Genomic DNA, 16,655 nt, shown 5'->3' with positions numbered 1-16,655 from the left:
GGTTCATGGGTAGTCACAATGCAAAAAGTATTCTTATACTGCATTCCTAAGAACTGGTGTTCATGAAAGAAATAGACATAATCCATTGAAATGTGCTTAATTTTGAACCCCTGCCTGGTTTTAAGAGCTTAACAGAAGTTTCCCCTATGGTAAGTTGGTATATAAGAATAGGCATAAGAATGAGGAAATGTTGCCTAGAAGAAATGGGAGGGTCCAAGAAAACAATAGACATAATGAAAATCAGTCCTTTTTTTTTTTTTTTTTTTTTTGACAGGGTCTGGCTCTGTGGCCCAGGCTGGAGTGCAGTGTGCAGTGGTGCAACCTTGGCTCACTGCAGCCTCCACCTCCTGGGTTCAAGTGATTCTCCTGCTTCAGCCTCCCAAGTAGCTGGGACTACAGGTGTCTGCCACCACACCTAGCTAATTTTTGTAGTTTTAGTAGAGAGATGGAGTTTCACATGTTGGCCAGGCTGGTCTGGAACTCCTGACCTCAAGTGATCTGCCTGCCTCGGTCTCCCAAAGTGCTGGGATTACAGGCGTGAGCCACTTGCACTTGGCCCCAGTCCTCTTTTATATTCCTTTTTTTGTTTTGTTTATATTTTCTTCTGAAGATTCTTTTTGAAGGGAGTTTCCTGAGTGCTTTTGTTCCCAGTAAAAATCTGTGGTATTTCAGTTTAGTCTTAACCCTTTGAGGGAGTTCTGACACTATAATATGTGGGCTTAATTTAACAACACCGCTCCCTTCCCTTAATATTTTTTCTTTCAAGGTGGGTTTTTTTTTTTTAAGGTTATGTGGATTTTGTTTAGCATTTGAGAACTTCATGACAACTTTGATTACCTTAAATATCGTTATTTAGTAACCATGACTGCACTAGAAAACCCAGTGATGCCAAAACCACAGTGGAACCATGTTAGTGACCGTGGTTAGGGCCGTTGTGGATTTAGCTGACCAAGATGTAAGGTATTTGAAAACTTGTTGCATATGCAATGGTATAACATGAAGTATTTTTTCTTGTCTTCTTCTCCCAATTTGTAGGAGGCCCTCTTCATTGCTCGCTTCAGTCCTCCAAGCTGTGGTGTGCAGGTGAACAAGCTGTGGTACAAGCCCGTGGAACAGTTCATCTTACCAGAGGTACAGGGTGGCAGGAAAAGACTGTAGTACCAATGCAGTCCTTCATAGGAGTGGGCATGTGTTTTCAGGGGCAGGCGCTTGATATTTTCTTGTACCAGGGCAGCACTCCAGAGTGATAGATGAAGGTACCAACTGTGGATGTGCTAAAACATAGCACTCTGTATTCAGACCTCCTGAGGACTTCATGAGGCCTCAGAGGTTCCAAAACCACTTTTTGAAAAACGTTGCACATTGCCATAGTTTGTTTAGTGGAGTAGAGAACTGCACAACTATTTTAATGACAAAGGATGGTGTTGGGTGTGGATTGATGGAAAGACCAGACAGATAAACCATTTGGGTAAAATTAAATAATTTGCTTATCTAAAGAATGAAAAGAAAAAAAAGTCAGTGCAGACAGGATGACAGAGATGGGTCACGTTTCCAAGTTAAATAAAATTTCTCCAAAGGGTGAACAGTTGTGGATGATGGCCTGAAAACAAACCTGTCACCTTCTGGGTCCCTCTACATCCAGTTGTAAGTGGATATGCACTAAAGAATGCCGTGCCTGCCAGGTGCCCTCATTAGTCCTGGAGTTAAGCCACACAGTATGGTCGCAGAGTGTGACAGAATCAGGATCAGACATGAACAAATTATTCATTCATCAGCTTCAGCCTTTCTAGGCTGTTTTAGTCTAGGCTGAGTACATTCCTGAAGTCAGTGCTCTGGAACCACAATCAGGGTCAGTTTCCCAGACATCTCTGGAGTTCACTTTAGATCAGCTGTAGAGTTCATCCCGCAGCATCACAGCTGGGTTAAGGTGTAGAGACTAGACAACTGACCGGTCCTGGTGACTAACCAAGAAACTTTTTCCTACCCAGTCTGTGGGGTGCCATTCACAATTTGTTCAACAACAGGAACCACACATTTTTATAACATACTGTGGGTCTTTGGAATTGAGTACCAGTAGTTGAAACTGTATGTTAATTCTGTCAATGTCAAAGGGATCGCCTTTTCATTTGTAGATGAACTTCCGTTTTAAAAACTTTTCAATACACTACTCTCAGCATACTGCTTATGGAGTAGCCTGCTCCGCAAGAGCAGTCAAAAAATAAATTAAAAAAAAAAAAACAACTTTTAAATAAAAGCCAAACCAAAACAGGGGGTGGAAAAAAGGAAAATGCAGATAAGCTAAAGGAAAACAAGAGTACTAGAATCTCATATGTGAAGATAATCACAGTTAACATTTTTGCTTCCATGTGTATATAGTGGCTAGGATTATGCCATTCATTCTACTTTATAATTTACTTACTTTAACATATCACGAACGTCTTTTGATATGATATGCTCTATTATTTGTAATGGCTTTATAGAATTACATTGTATGGAAGTATTGTCATTTAACTCTGTATTTGGGTATTGATAGTGTTTCAATTTTTCGGTGTTATGGAAAAGACTAGTAAATATCACTGCACCTCTGTTTTATGTGTATAACTGGTTATTTTCTTAGGATGAATTGTTGGGTCAAAGGGCAGACACATTTTCTTTTTTTTTTTTTTTTCTTTTGAGACGGCGTCTCGCTGTGTCTCCCAGGCTGGAGTGCAGTGGCACCATCTCGGCTCACTGCAAGCTCCGCCTCCTGGATTCACGCCATTCTCCTGCCTCAGCCTCCGAGTAGCTGGGACTACAGGCACGCACCACCACGCCCGGCTAATTTTTTTTTGTATTTTTAGTAGAGACGGGGTTTCACCGTGTTAGCCAGCATGGTCTCGATCTCCTGACCTCGTGATCCACCCGCCTCGGCCTCCCACAGTGCTGGGATGACAGGCGTGAGCCACCGTGCCCGGCACACATTTTTAAGTCACATGATTCCTTCCTGGAGGGGAATTTAGCAATTTGTGCCAGTGTGAACAATCATTAGCAATATATGAGAGTGCCTGTTTTCCTATGTCCTTTTATTAATTTCACATATGAATTTTTTTCCTTTTTAAGTGCAGTATGTACCATCAAAGTTATCCTTTACTGTAAGAATGGTGTTTCAAGTCAGGCTCAGTGGCTCACACCTGTAATCCCAGCACTTTGGGAGGCCGAGGCAGGTGGATCACAAGGTCAGGAGTTCAAGATCAGCCTGGCCAAGATGGCAAAACCCCATCTCTACTAAAAATATAAAAATTAGCTGGGTGCGGTGGCAGGCATCTGTAATCCCAGTTACTCAGGAGGCTGAGACAGGAGAATCGCTTGAACCCGGGGGACAGGTTGCAGTGAGCTGAGATCACGTCACTACACTCCAGCCTGGGCAACAGAGTGAGAGAGACTCCGTCTCCAAAAAAAAAAAGAATAGTGGTTCAGCTACATAGTGTTGGATCTCAGTTTTTGCAGGAAGCCATTCTTTGGTTTGTTCATTCACATGAGGTAGTTAATCTCACTGTGTCTATTTCCTCCTCTAAGATGAAGGTGGTACACAACCCATTTCAGATGGTTATTCTGGGGGCTAAATGATTTAACACATGTAGACTGCTTAGAACATGCTGCCACATGCCACGAATTCAGTAGATCAATAGATGCTGTCATTATCATTATACTCCCCATCTGGATTGATCATTGTACTCCCCATCTGGATTGAGGGGGTCCTGTTCTTTCAGAGCAGTGTTTCTTCACCAGGGACAATTTCCCTTTTGTGCACAGAGCAGTGTATATAGATACTTTCAGTTGTTAAAACTGGATGTAGGGTGATACTGGCATCTAGTGGGTAAAGGGACAGGGATTCTGCTAAACATCCTGCAGTCACAGAACACCCCCCACAACCTGCCCCAGGAAATAATTATCTGGCCCAAAATGTCATTGGTGCTGAGGTTGAGAAACTGTATTCCAAAAGTAAGTCACATGGGGTGCAGCAAAGAGGAAGAAAATAAACTTTAATGCTTCAAGCTAACTGCAGTTTTATGGAGTCTGCTCCATTATCTTGGTCAGCCTTATAGAAAGAATTGCAAATTTTGATTAGTTCGTAAAAAATACTACTTTCGCTTAGAATGTCCTTGTTCTTAGGAAATACATGCTGAAATACTTAAAGTTAAAAATTCATGATAAATCTGCATTTTATTTTCAAGTGATTCAACAACAGACAAGTGTGTGTGTAGAGAGAGAAAAGGCAAATATGGCAAAATGTGAGCAATTGGTGAGTCTAGGTGATTTGAATGGTAATTTGAACTTTTCTATACGTTTGAAGTTTTTCAAAATAAAAATTGGGTTGGGGGAGAGGGGTTAACCTTCCTTGCTGGTGTTCAGGATGGTATATCTGGCAGTGGGTACTAACGATGGGAAGTACTCAGCCAAAATAATGAGTTACCTTTGTAGTTGTTAAAAGACTTTTTTTCCCCCTGATTTTTATTTACTTATTTATTTTTTTTTGAGACAGGCTCTGGCTCTGCTGCCCAGGCAGGAGTCCAGTGGCATGATCATAGCTCACTGCAGCCTCAACCACCTGGGCTCAAGTGATCCTCCTACCTCAGCCTCCTGAGTAGCTGGGACTACAAGCACCTGCCACCATGCCCAACTAAATTTTTTATATCTCTTTTTTTTGTTTAAGACAGTGTTTTGCTCTGTCACCCAGGCTGGAGTGCACTGGCATGATCCTGGCTCACTGCAACCTCTGCCTCCCACGTTCAAGTGATTCTCCTGCCCCAGCCTCTCAAGTAGCTGGGATTATAGGCACATGCCACCACACCGGCTAATTTTTTATTTTTTAGTAGAGACACGGTTTCACCATGTTGACCAGGCTGGTCTCGAACTCCTGACCCCAGGTGATCCACCTACCTTGGCCTCCCAAAGTGCTGGGATTACAGGCATGAGCCACTGTGCCTGGTCACCAGGTCTAGTTATTAAGAGTTTTAATGACTATAGCCTTGTGCTTTTTATCTCCCTTCAAGCTTTAGGCTAAATAGACTTTTGATTTCATTACTTTTATTAATTTTGTATAATTTTTTTTCTTTTAAAAACAAGCAGGCCAGGTGTGGTGTCTCAGGCTTAACCTCCCAGCACTTTGGGAGGCCGAGGTGGGCAGATCGTTGAGCCCATGAGTTTGAGACCAGCCTGGGCAACTTGATGAAACCCAGTCCCTATTCAAATGGCAAAAATAACCACACACACAAAAAGCAAGCACTTATTTAATAGTGGCTATACCTGGAGGGGAGCTAAGATTATGGATGATTTTAATTTTCTTCTTTTTGTATATCTATCTTCTAAGTGTTCCATAATAAACATATATTAGCTTTATATAACAGAAAGAAAAAACAAACTTTTAGCAATTAAAAAAATTCTCTCCAGTTGTACAAAATTCTGTTTTTGTTGAAAATATGTTTAATTTTAAATACTCTTTTTTGCTGCATCAAGGCCGATTGGGTTTATTTGCTCGGAAAAGTGATAGTGATGGTTTGCTGGCATATGATCAGCAAAAAGTAACAGAAGAGAAATAGGTAGTGTATTCCATTTGCGAGAGGAAGTTCGTCATCTTACTCCCTCCACACTTGGTGATTGCCTGGAGTCACATGTCAGCAGTATAGCTTGTCCAGTAAGCAGGTCGCCTGTAAGGTTTTCATTGTGTAGCTCACTAAAGCATAAATCTCAGGGGGCGTCACAAGTGATTGTTCGCAAGTGAAGACTACTGTGTATTTCTCTTAAAATATTTATGTTTTGGCTGGGCGTGGTGGCTCACATCTGTAATCCCAGCACTTTGGGAGGCTGAGGTGGGTGGATAATGAGGTCAGGAAATCCAGACCATCCTGGCTAACACAGTGAAACCGCATCTCTACTAAAAATACAAACAATTAGCACAGTGTGGTGGTGCACACCTGTAGTACCAGCTACGCAGAGGCTGAGGCAGGAGAATCACTTGAACCTGGGAGACAGAGGTTGTAGTGAGCCAAGATCGCACCACTGCACTGCAGCCTGGGTGAGTTGACAGAGCGAGACTCAGTCTCAAAAAAAAAAAAAAAAAAATTTTGTCTCTAATTTTATGTTGTCCTTAATAGTACAGTTGGAACCTGAAACTAATTTTAGTAAAAAGCGGACTATTTTTGTTCACCTGAGTCACTAGTGACATTGTTGTTGGCATTATGGACACTTATATCCTTAGACAGAGTTTAACTCCTGTTGCGCAGGCTGTAGTGTGATGGCTCCATCTCAGCTCACTGCAACCTCCACCTCCCAGGTTCAAATGATTCTCCTGCCTCAGCCTCCCGAATAGCTGGGATTACGAGTGCCCACCGCCACACCTGGCTAATTATTGTATTTTTAATAAAGACAGGGTTTCACCATGTTGGCCAGGCTGGCTTTGAACTCCTGACCTCAGGTGATCCACCTGCCTTGGCCTCCCAAAGTGCTGGGATTACAGGTGTGAGCCACCGCACCTGGCCTATATCCTTATTTTTTATGAAGGTTGAAATTCTTTATATGTAGTCATCTCTCCAATACACAAGAAGTTGTTAGTGTTTATAGGCACAGAAGTACTGTATATATTTAACCTACTCTGTTGTTTGGATGAGAAATTAGAAGCTCTATGGAAAAGAATTAATGCGTGAAAGGAGTTACAGCTTGCTTATGTTATGGGAGAGATACATATGATATCTCATTTATCCAACCTGTACCATACTGTTTTTCCCAACTTTTAATTTGGTTTTTATGATCTTGGCAGGGAATTGCCATAAAAAAGTTGTTTTGGATCTTAAGAGATACCTGGTTTCATAATTGTCTTACATCAGAATGAAAAGTAGGTATATGAGAGCAGAGGTGAGGAATAGAAATTAAACTGTGTTGTGGAGCAGAAACAGGTATAGGAGACAGGCAGAAGATAAAACTTCTTCCTTCCTTAGTAACAAAACAGCTGGTGGATTATGTAAGCTCCATGAATAAGTCAAGATGATTTGGGGGGACTAGGGAATTTTTCTGCTAACTATTCAATTGTTCATTGAATTTGTTTGTTGTATCATAGCCTAGTCACAGACAAAATGGAGTTGGGTGCCAGGAAGGGACCCCCTGTGAAGTAGCATGTCCCATGTCATGTCAATTGAATGGACAATACCCAGGAAGGACCCACTGTGAAGTAGCATGGCCCATGTCATGTCAGTTGAATGGACAGTGCAGAGAATTACTCGTTTTATCATCATCTTTTCTAGATTTGTAGTTTTAAGGTGAGGATTTTTATCTGGTCACTACAGTTTTTACTTTTGGTATGATTCATTATTTCCTTTTTGCTTTCCTCTTAAATATAAGTCATTAGGATTTGCTACCTAGCCTTCTGTTTTATTTTACGCATTCTTCCCAGGCAATTTCATTCATTACTGCCTGTATGCTGAAGGCTGTTAAATCTATAATTACAGCCTCAACATCTCTTGTGAACTCCAGACGTGCTTTGAGCTGCCTACTGAACTTCTCCACTTGAATGTTCCGTGGGCATTCTAATGGTAACATTGTCTCCATCCCACCTGTTCTCATCGCCTGTATTTTTAATCTTGAGTGTGTTCGCTTTGGCAGCACATATACTAAAATTTAATCTTGCGTAACCATCTCCTTTTCCTCAGTCACCTAAACCAGAATCATGAGAGTTATCCTCACTCTCATGTCCAAGTACTCACCAAGTCCTATCAGTTCCTTATCCTAAGTATATGTGCTATCAGTCTTTCCAAACTTTATCACTATTCAAGTTTTAGAAGAAAATAGAGTACACTTAAGGGCAAGAGGTTGTTGTTGCAAGGAGAAAGAGACATGATTAACACAAAGCAGCCTCACGTGGTCGAGCATATTCGTCCATTTAGTGTTTCTACAAAGGAATACCTGAGGCTGGGAATTTTTTTTTTTTTTTTTTTTTTTTGAGATGGAGTCTCGCTCTGTCACCCAGGCTGGAGTACAGTGGCTGGATCTCAGCTCACTGCAAGCTCCGCCTCCCAGGTTCACACCATTCTCCTGCCTCAGCCTCCCGAGTAGCTGGGACTACAGGCGCCCACCACCACGCCCGGCTAGCTTTTTGTATTTTTTAGTAGAGACGGGGTTTCACCGTGTTGGCCAGGATGATCTCAATCTCCTGACCTCGTGATCCACCCATCTCAGCCTCCCAAAGTGCTGGGATTACAGGCTTGAGCCACCGCGCCGGGCCAGAGGCTGGGTAATTTACAGAGAAAAGAGGTTTATTTGGCTCATGGGTCTGCAGGCTATACAAGAAGCATGGCAACCAGCCACGGTGGCTCATGCCTGTAACCTCAGGACTTCGGGAGGCTGAGGCAGGCAGATCTCTTCAGGTCAGGAGTTTGAGACCAGCCTGGCCAACATGGTGAAACTCCGTCTCTACTAAAAATACAAAAATTAGCTGGGTGTGGTAGCACATGCCTGTAATCCCAGCTACTCAGGAGGCTGAGGCATGAAAATCGCTTCAACCCGGGAGATGGAGGTTGCAGTTAGCAGAGATTGTGCCACTGCACTCCAGCCTGGGCAACAGAGCGAGACTCTATCTAAAAAAAAAAAAGAGAAAAGAAAAGAAACATGGCACCAGTATCTGCTTCTGGTGAAGGCTTCAGGAAGCTTCCACTCATAGTGGAAGGCGAAGGGGAGTAACATGTCACATGGTGAGAAAGGGAACAAGAGAGAGATGCCAGTCTCTTTTTAAAAAACCAGCTCTCGTATACAAATAGGGCAAAAACTCACTCATTACTGTAGGGAAGGAGTCAAGCCATTCTTGAGGGATCAGCTCCCGCGACTCAAACACCTCCTGCTAGGCCCTACCTCCAGCGTTGGGGGTCACATTTCAAAATGTGATTTGGAGGGACCATATATCCAAACTATATCATCAAGGGGTCTGGGACTTAGCAACAGGTCATAACACTGACCTTCTAGTTCACTTAGAGATTATCAAATGCTTACTGAATGTGTCAATTCACAGAAAATCAGTGCGTAAACCAAAATATCAGTTCATTCATCTTTAATGCTCTTGGCTCATTCAAGTGATTTCAATGTTCAGGTCCCCTATCTAGGAACCTCCTACTTAGTTTGTCAAGGTACCTAAAAAACTAAATCTGAACTGTGCTAGATTTGAGCATCGAACTTAAATTATAACAGCGGAAGAGTGGGTGTTTTAGAGTGCTATTTTATCTAGGTAGAATGTGACCAAGGCCTTTTTTTTTTTTTTTTTTTTGGAGACAGAGTTTCGCTCTTGTTGCCCAGGCTGGAGTGCAATGGTGCGACCTCAGCTCACCATAACCTCTGCCTTCTGGATTCAAGCGATTCTCCTGCCTCAGACTCCCAAGTAGCTGGGATTACAGGCATGCACCACCACGCCCAGCTAATTTTTTTGTATTTTAGTAGAGACGGAGTTTCTTCATGTGTTGGTCAGGCTGATCTTGAACTTCCAACCTCAGGTGATTCACCCACCTTGACCTCCCAGAGTGCTGGGATTATAGGTGTGAGCCACCGCACCTGGCCCAAAATGCTTTTTATCTTCCAGTTCTTGCATCTTTCTCCCCCTTGACACTGCTGCATTGCCAAAATTTTTCTCTTAACCCAGTCTTCCTATACTGGCCTGTTGATATGTTTGATACATTGTCTTAAGATATTGACTTTACTAATTAAGCTTCAATCATACAGTTCTTCTCAATTATTAGAAATGTTGTTTCCTCTGGGGCCGGGCGTGGTGGCTTATGCCTGTGGTGGCTTATGCCTGTAATCCCAGCACTTGAGGAGGCCAATGCAGCCTGATCACTGGAGGTCAGGAGTTCAAGACCAGCCTGACCAACATGGTGAAACGCTGTCTCTACTAAAAATACAAAAATTAGCCAGATGTGATGGCGTGTACCTATAGTCCCAGCTACTCTGGAGGCTGAGGCCGGAGAAACACTTGAACCCAGAGGGAAAGGTTGCAGTTAGCTGAGATCGCACCGCTGCACTCCAGCCTGGGCAATAGAGCAAAACTCCATCTCAAAAAAAAAAAAAGAAGTGTTGTTTCCTCTTATGTAGGGATTTAATTATTTCGGATTTGATCTCAAGTTTGAGAGAATGTTAAGGCCTCAGAAGGAATAGAATTGAAAAAGAACAAATAAATAAATTTTTAAAAAGAGAGTTAAGGCTATCTAGGGGACGTATAGAAACAATCAGCACCTATTTCAAAGATATGAAAATGAAATCTTCTAAAGAGGCAGTTCCATTTCTGTGTGCCTTTTAGTGGTAGTAAAGGCACTGTTTTACTAAGTAAAGACTTCACCATATACTTTATCACTAATCTTCCAAACAGCCCTTTGAGGCCAGTATCATTTTCTCTCTTTTGAAGATTAGAAAATGATGACACTGCTTAAGGTGGATCTGCATGATCTGCTCTGAGAGCCCTAGGGCCCCACCCGTTGCATCCGGAGTTTCACAGATAATGCAGATTAAGGATACATTAGCTGAATATAAAGTAATAAACTGCCTGAGGAACCCAGACTCTTGGAATATTTTTATGTTATGGAGGAGAAGAAAAGTATTATTTCTTAAAAAAAAAAAAGAAAAAAGAAAAAGAAAAGAAAAAGTTGGGCCGGGCGCGGTGGCTCATGCCTGTAATCCTAGCACTTTGGGAGGCTGAGGCAGGCGGATCACTAGGTCAGGAGTTCAAGACCAACCTGGCCAACATGGTGAAACCCCCCCCCCCACCATCTCTACTGAAAATACAAAAATTAGCTAGGCATGGTGGCACATTCCTGTAATCCCAGCTACTCGGGAGGCTGAGGCAGGAGAATTGCTTGAACCAGGAACCGGGAGGCCGGGTTTGCAGTGAGCCGAGATCGCGCCACTGCACTCTAGCCGGGGCTACAGAACAAGACTCCGTCTCAAAACAATAAAAATTTAAAAAAAAAAAAAGAGAAAAAGTTTATATCACTCTGTACAGAGGAAAAAAAAAGTTTATAAACCACTGACCTAGCTTATCAGACAAGTTGAATTTTGTATGGTTTCCCTATAATGCTGGCTAAAATGAGACATTATTGTAAAGTACTTTATCTCTTCATTTTAACATATGAAAGTTTTTAGAGTATTAGAGCTATATCTTTCATTTAATCCTCTATACCATAGTCAATTCTAGTTGATTTTTAGTTCAACATTATTTATTCAGCACACATTTTGAGTTTTCAGTCATGTCAGGCTGGGCTCGATGCTGGGGATGCAGTGGTTGATCAGACAAGCTCCTTCCTGTTCTCAAGGTGTTTGTCTTCTGGTAGAGGCAGTTAGTTTAATAATAAAATAAACAAGAAATATCAGAGTGATAAATGGTATTAAGGTAAAACAGGTTGATGTGATAGAGAGAAGTTGGGAGTTGGAGTCTTCTAGAGGACATCTGGAGAAAGCCTCTCGGAGGAGAAGGTATGGAGCTGAGACCTGAGCAGGACTAAGGAGCCAGCTGTGCACAGAATTAAAAATGGGATCATGGATAAATTAGAAGACATTAAGATTTCAATATGTATCAGACCTTGGGACAGGGGGGCATAGCTCTCTAAGCTCAGAATTTAATAGTAATAATCACAAAGGAAAAGTTTGTCAGATTTGCCAAGGTAAAATTTATGGACTTCTGAATTTCAAAAATAACATTAAGTAGCAAATGAAAAACTATTTTAGCATATAAAATGTGCACAGGATTAAGATAATTTATCAAAAGCTTGCATAGATGAATAAGAAAAATAGAAAACTCAGAGGGCAGATGGCAAAGCAGCATGATAAGGCAGTCCTCAGAAGAGAACATGCAATTCATAAACATCACTAGGAATCAGAAATCCAACTAAGCCAATCTTTTTTTTTTTTTTAATTCAGGCAGGGTGCTGTGGCTCATGCCTGTAATCCCAGCACTTTGGGAGGCCGAGGCAGGCAGATTACTTGAGGTCATGAGTTCCAGACCAGCCTGGCCAACACGGCGAAACCCCATCTCTACTAAATATCCAAAAACTAACGGGGCGTGATGGTGAGCGCCTGTAATCCCAACTAGTCGGAGGCTGAAGCAAGAGAATCGCTTAAACCTGGAGAGCGAAGGTTATAGTGAGCCAGGATCGCACCACTGCACTCCAGCCTGGGTAGCAGAGCGAGGCTCTGTGTTAAAAAATGAAAAATAAATCCCACTAAATGAGGAATCATTTTGTAAAAATCTACTATATTAGGTTAAACTTTTTTTTACTAGTATCCCATACCAGGGAGAATACAGTGCAATTGTCCTTCTCATACATTGCTGATAACCCTATAAATTAGTAAAAGTTGCTTTCAAAAAGCAGTTGGTGGTGTGTTCCAAAATCCACAAAAAATACCTCTTTCTTGTCCCAGTAATGTCACCTTTGGGAATTTACTTTAAGTAAAAAACAAATTGTTAGGGGTAAATAAATACTTACACCAAAACATGCCTACATTATTTTAGTAGATACTTAGTAGATATTTTAGTAGACATTTAGTAGCAACCAAATGTCTAACAGTAGGGGAAAATGAATAAATCAGGATGTGTCTGCTCATTGGGATGTATACATACATGAGGAAGAATGGTTGTGACAGCTGCAACAGCAGAAGGAAATGCTTTTGATACAATGGGAAATGGCAAACAGCAGCATGCAAAATTGTCTATATACTCTTTGTAATTGGTTTTTTATATGTGCATGGAAAAAACGGTCAAGGATATACAGCAAACGCTAACAGTGGTATGTCAGAGTTATGGGGTGAACATTTTAAATGATATGTGTTGGGAAAAATTTTTCTCTAAAATCTTACCTGAAAACATACTTAAAACCTAAATGACAGCAGTAAGGAAATTGACTCACTCTTCATCTTTCCACAAAAGAGCTTTGAAGGTACAATCGTGTGGGAGAGCCAAGACCTCCACGGCCTTGTGTCAAGAAATCTCCACAAAGTGACAGTGAATGATGGAGGGGGAGTTCTCAGAGTCATTACAGTAAGTCATTTTTTTTTAAGGTTTAATTGCATATTTTAGCTTCTTTTTAATACACAAAAGTGTTCTAAAATTTACCTTAGAGCCCAGGCAGCATGGAGCAATGATTCTGGTGTGTTTTACAACATATTATATAGTAGCAAATGTTGTTGTCTTCATAGTAAAGGCAAAAACTCAAATATGATCTACAGCTCCAACGTTAGTGAGTTTACAGTTTTGCCTTAAGATTGATGCATTTTTAAAGTGCAGTATTTCATTTCTCATTTTTTGTTTCTTTTTTTGAGAGGGTCTCACTTGGTTGCCCAGGCTGGGGTGCAGTAGCACGATCACAGCTCACTGCAGCCTCCACCTCCTGGCTTAAATAATCCTCCTACATAGCTGGAACTACAGGTGTGCACCACCACACCCAGCTAATTGTTTGTGTTTTTTGTAGAGATGGAGTTTCACCACGTTGCCTAGGCTGGTTGCTAACTTCTGAGCTCAAGTGATTTGCCCACCTACACTTCCCAAAGTGCTGTATTACAGGCATGAGCCACTGCACCTGGCCTATTTCTCAGTAATTTTTAAGTTAGCATTCTTTAAGAACACTTGCTCAGTAGTATTCAGAGTATTTACTATCTCACCTTGAAAATAAAATCTCAGTTAAAATACTATAGATAGCCAGGCGTGGTGGCTCATGCCAATAATCCCAGAACTTTAGGAGGCTGAGGCAGGCGGATCACTTGAGGCCAGGAGTTTAACACCAGCCTGGGCAACACAGCAAGACCCCATCTGTACTAAAAATACAAAAACTTAACCAGGCATGGTGGCACATGCCTGGAATCCCAACTACTTGGGTGACTGAGGCATGAGAATTGCTTGAACCTAGGAGGCAGAAGTTTCAGTGAGCTGAGATCACGCCACTGCACTCCATCCTGGGTGGCAGAGTGAGACTCTGTCTCAAAAAAAAAAGAAAAAAAAAAGCTAAACTACTACAGATAAACATATTGGAAAATAAGGTGGAGTGCACTGGCTTGTGCCTGTAATCCCAGCACTTTGGGAGGATAAGGTGGGTGGACCACTGGAGGTCAGGAGGTCGAGACCAGCCTGGCCAAAATGGTGAAACCCCCGTCTCTACTAAAAATACAAAAAATAAATAAATACATAACTGGGCATGGTGGCACATGCCTGTAATCCTAGCTACTTGGGAGGCTGAGGTGGGAGGATTGCTTGAACCCCAGAGGTGGAGGTTGCAGTGAGCCAAGATCACGCCACTGCACTCCAGCCTGGGCAACAGAGCGAGACTCCATCTCAAAAAAATAAATAAATGAATAGAAAAGAAGATTGAGTACTTTCATTTATTTTGCTGAAGCAACTCTGGGATTTCTGACTCTCATATTTCTCATTCAGCTTTGCTTTACATTTCAAACAGTTTGACAGGTGAATTTCTCAAAGTAAATGTAGGACAATAAAGAAGGTGTAGGAAGACTTAAAATGAACTTTAGTAAACAAATGGTGTATATGGTGGAATCATAGACAATCTTTTATTCCCCTTGATCTCCCGTCTAATGATTAGGAATGTACTTGGCATTTAAATTCACAAGCTTAGTGATGAATATTAACCTCATTCACATGGATTAATTTCTGAGTTGAAATGAATATGTAATATGTTATTACTCATTCAAAAAGCATTTACTGCATACCTGTTGTAAGGCAGAAACAATGGCAGGGTAAAATAGACATACTAGTGGCCTACAGTGGAATTTACAGTTCAGTGAGGAAGAAGGATATTAAAGAAATAGACCATAAATTCATATGTAGTTACACATTTAGATTTGTAGGCCATGTTTAGGATTTCACTGATGTTTAGGATTTAGGATTTATTATGACAAGTAAATTTCGCAAAGTAAATGGAGGGCAATGAAGATGGTGTTTACTTTAGTAGACACACACCATTTGTTTACTAAAGTTCATTTTAAGTCTTATGAAAAATTTTTTTATTTAAAATGGAAAGTTTTATGGAATTATGACGTTTTTCTTTCCTTATTTTCAAGGCAAATACCTTTACTATCTTGCCTAGGCCTTTTCTATTTATGAAACTTTAAAATACCCAGCATATGCCGAAATTCTATAGTATTGGTTACACTAAAAGAAATAAGTTGGCTGGGCACAGTGGCTCACGCTTGTAATCCCAGCACTTTGGGAGGCTGAGGTGGGAGGATCATGAGGTCAAGAGATCAAGACCAGCCTGGCCAACATGGTGAAACCCCATCTCTACTAAAAATACTGGGCGTGGTGGCGGGTGCCTGTAGTCCCAGCTACTCGGAAGGCTGAGGCAGGAGAATTGCTTGAACCCAGGAGGTGGAGGTTGCAGTGAGCCGAGATCGCGCCACTGCACTCCAGCCTGGCTACAGAGCGAGACTGCATTGCAAAAAAAAAAGAAGTAAGTTTACTTCTGACTTGAGAACTAGGTTCAAACATAAAGACTCAAATTACCTGCTTTGGGAGTAAAAATTATAGAGGGCTAAAGATAGCTTAAACATACAGTTAACCTAAAACAAAAACAAAACCAGGGCTGGGCGTGGTAGCTCACGCCTGTAATCTCAGCACTTTGGGAGACCGAGGCGGGCGGATCACGAGGTCAGGAGATGAAGACCATCCTGGCTAACACAGTGAAACCCCGTCTCTACTAAAAATACAAAAAATTAGCTGGGCGTGGTGGTGGGCGCATATAGTCCCAGCTACTCGAGAGGCTGAGGCTGGCTGGAGAATGTCATGAACCTGGGAGGCAGAGCTTGCAGTGAGCCGAGATGGAGCCACTGCACTCCAGCCTGGGCAACAGAGCGAGACTCCATCTCAAAAAACAAACAAAAAATACACAAACAAAAAAACCAGGTAACTTTTTAAAGCCTCCGCTAAGAAACCCCAGGTGCAGATTAAGGTTTTCATCACAAACGCGTACAGCTGAGAGTTTTCACTAAATTTTATTCCCTTGCCAGCAAGTGATGTCAGAATAATTTTAAAGACAAACAAAAAGCCAAGTTGTGACCTTTCAGAGATGTTAGTAAACAGAAATTACTATTGAGTTCTAAAGCCAAAACAATATAGAAATATACAATAAAAAATAAAGCATAGGCTGGGCGCTGTGGCTCACAGCTGTAATCCCAGCATTTTGGGAGGCCGAGTTGGGCAAATCACCTGAGATCAGGAGTTCGAGACCAGCCTGACCAACATGGTGAAACCCCGTCTCTACTAAAAATACAAAAATTAGCCAGGTATGGTGGCTAACGACTATAATTCCAGCTACTCAAGAGGCTGAGGAAGGAGAATCACTTGAACCCGGGATGTATAGGTTGCAGTGAGCCAAGATCACACCATTGCACTCCAGCCTGGGCAACAAGAGCAAAACTCTGTCTCAAAAAAGTAAATAAGTAGGCCGGGCGATGGCTCACACCTGTAATCCCAGCACTGTAGGGGGCCGAGGCGGGCGGATCACCTGAGGTCAGGGGTTCGAGACCAGCCTGGCCAACATGGTGAAACCCTGTCTCTACTAAAAATACAAAAAAATTAGCTAGGCATGGTGGTGCGTGCCTATAATCTCAGCTACTTGGGAGGCTGAGGCAAGAGAATCGCTTGAACC

At 41.9% G+C, this 16,655-nt stretch overlaps 1 protein-coding gene across 2 annotated transcripts in view; it reads left to right on the top strand.

Annotated features, from left to right (window-relative positions):
* The window catches only part of B3GALNT2 (beta-1,3-N-acetylgalactosaminyltransferase 2), a 62,802-nt gene that overhangs the window by 24,580 nt on the left and 21,567 nt on the right, over positions 1 to 16,655 (top strand). For both annotated transcript variants that reach the window (XM_003893737.3, XM_021931572.2), the window contains exons 5-6: positions 1,036 to 1,131; positions 12,929 to 13,039. In XM_003893737.3, coding sequence (XP_003893786.1) covers positions 1,036 to 1,131; positions 12,929 to 13,039 — 207 coding nt within the window. The remainder of the gene's footprint in view (positions 1 to 1,035; positions 1,132 to 12,928; positions 13,040 to 16,655) is intronic.

Source organism: Papio anubis, chromosome 1, assembly GCF_008728515.1.
Source record: "Papio anubis isolate 15944 chromosome 1, Panubis1.0, whole genome shotgun sequence".
Lineage (NCBI taxonomy): Eukaryota > Metazoa > Chordata > Mammalia > Primates > Cercopithecidae > Papio > Papio anubis.
Note: the sequence above shows the minus strand (reverse complement) of the source record. Positions and strands in the feature narration are given on the sequence as shown.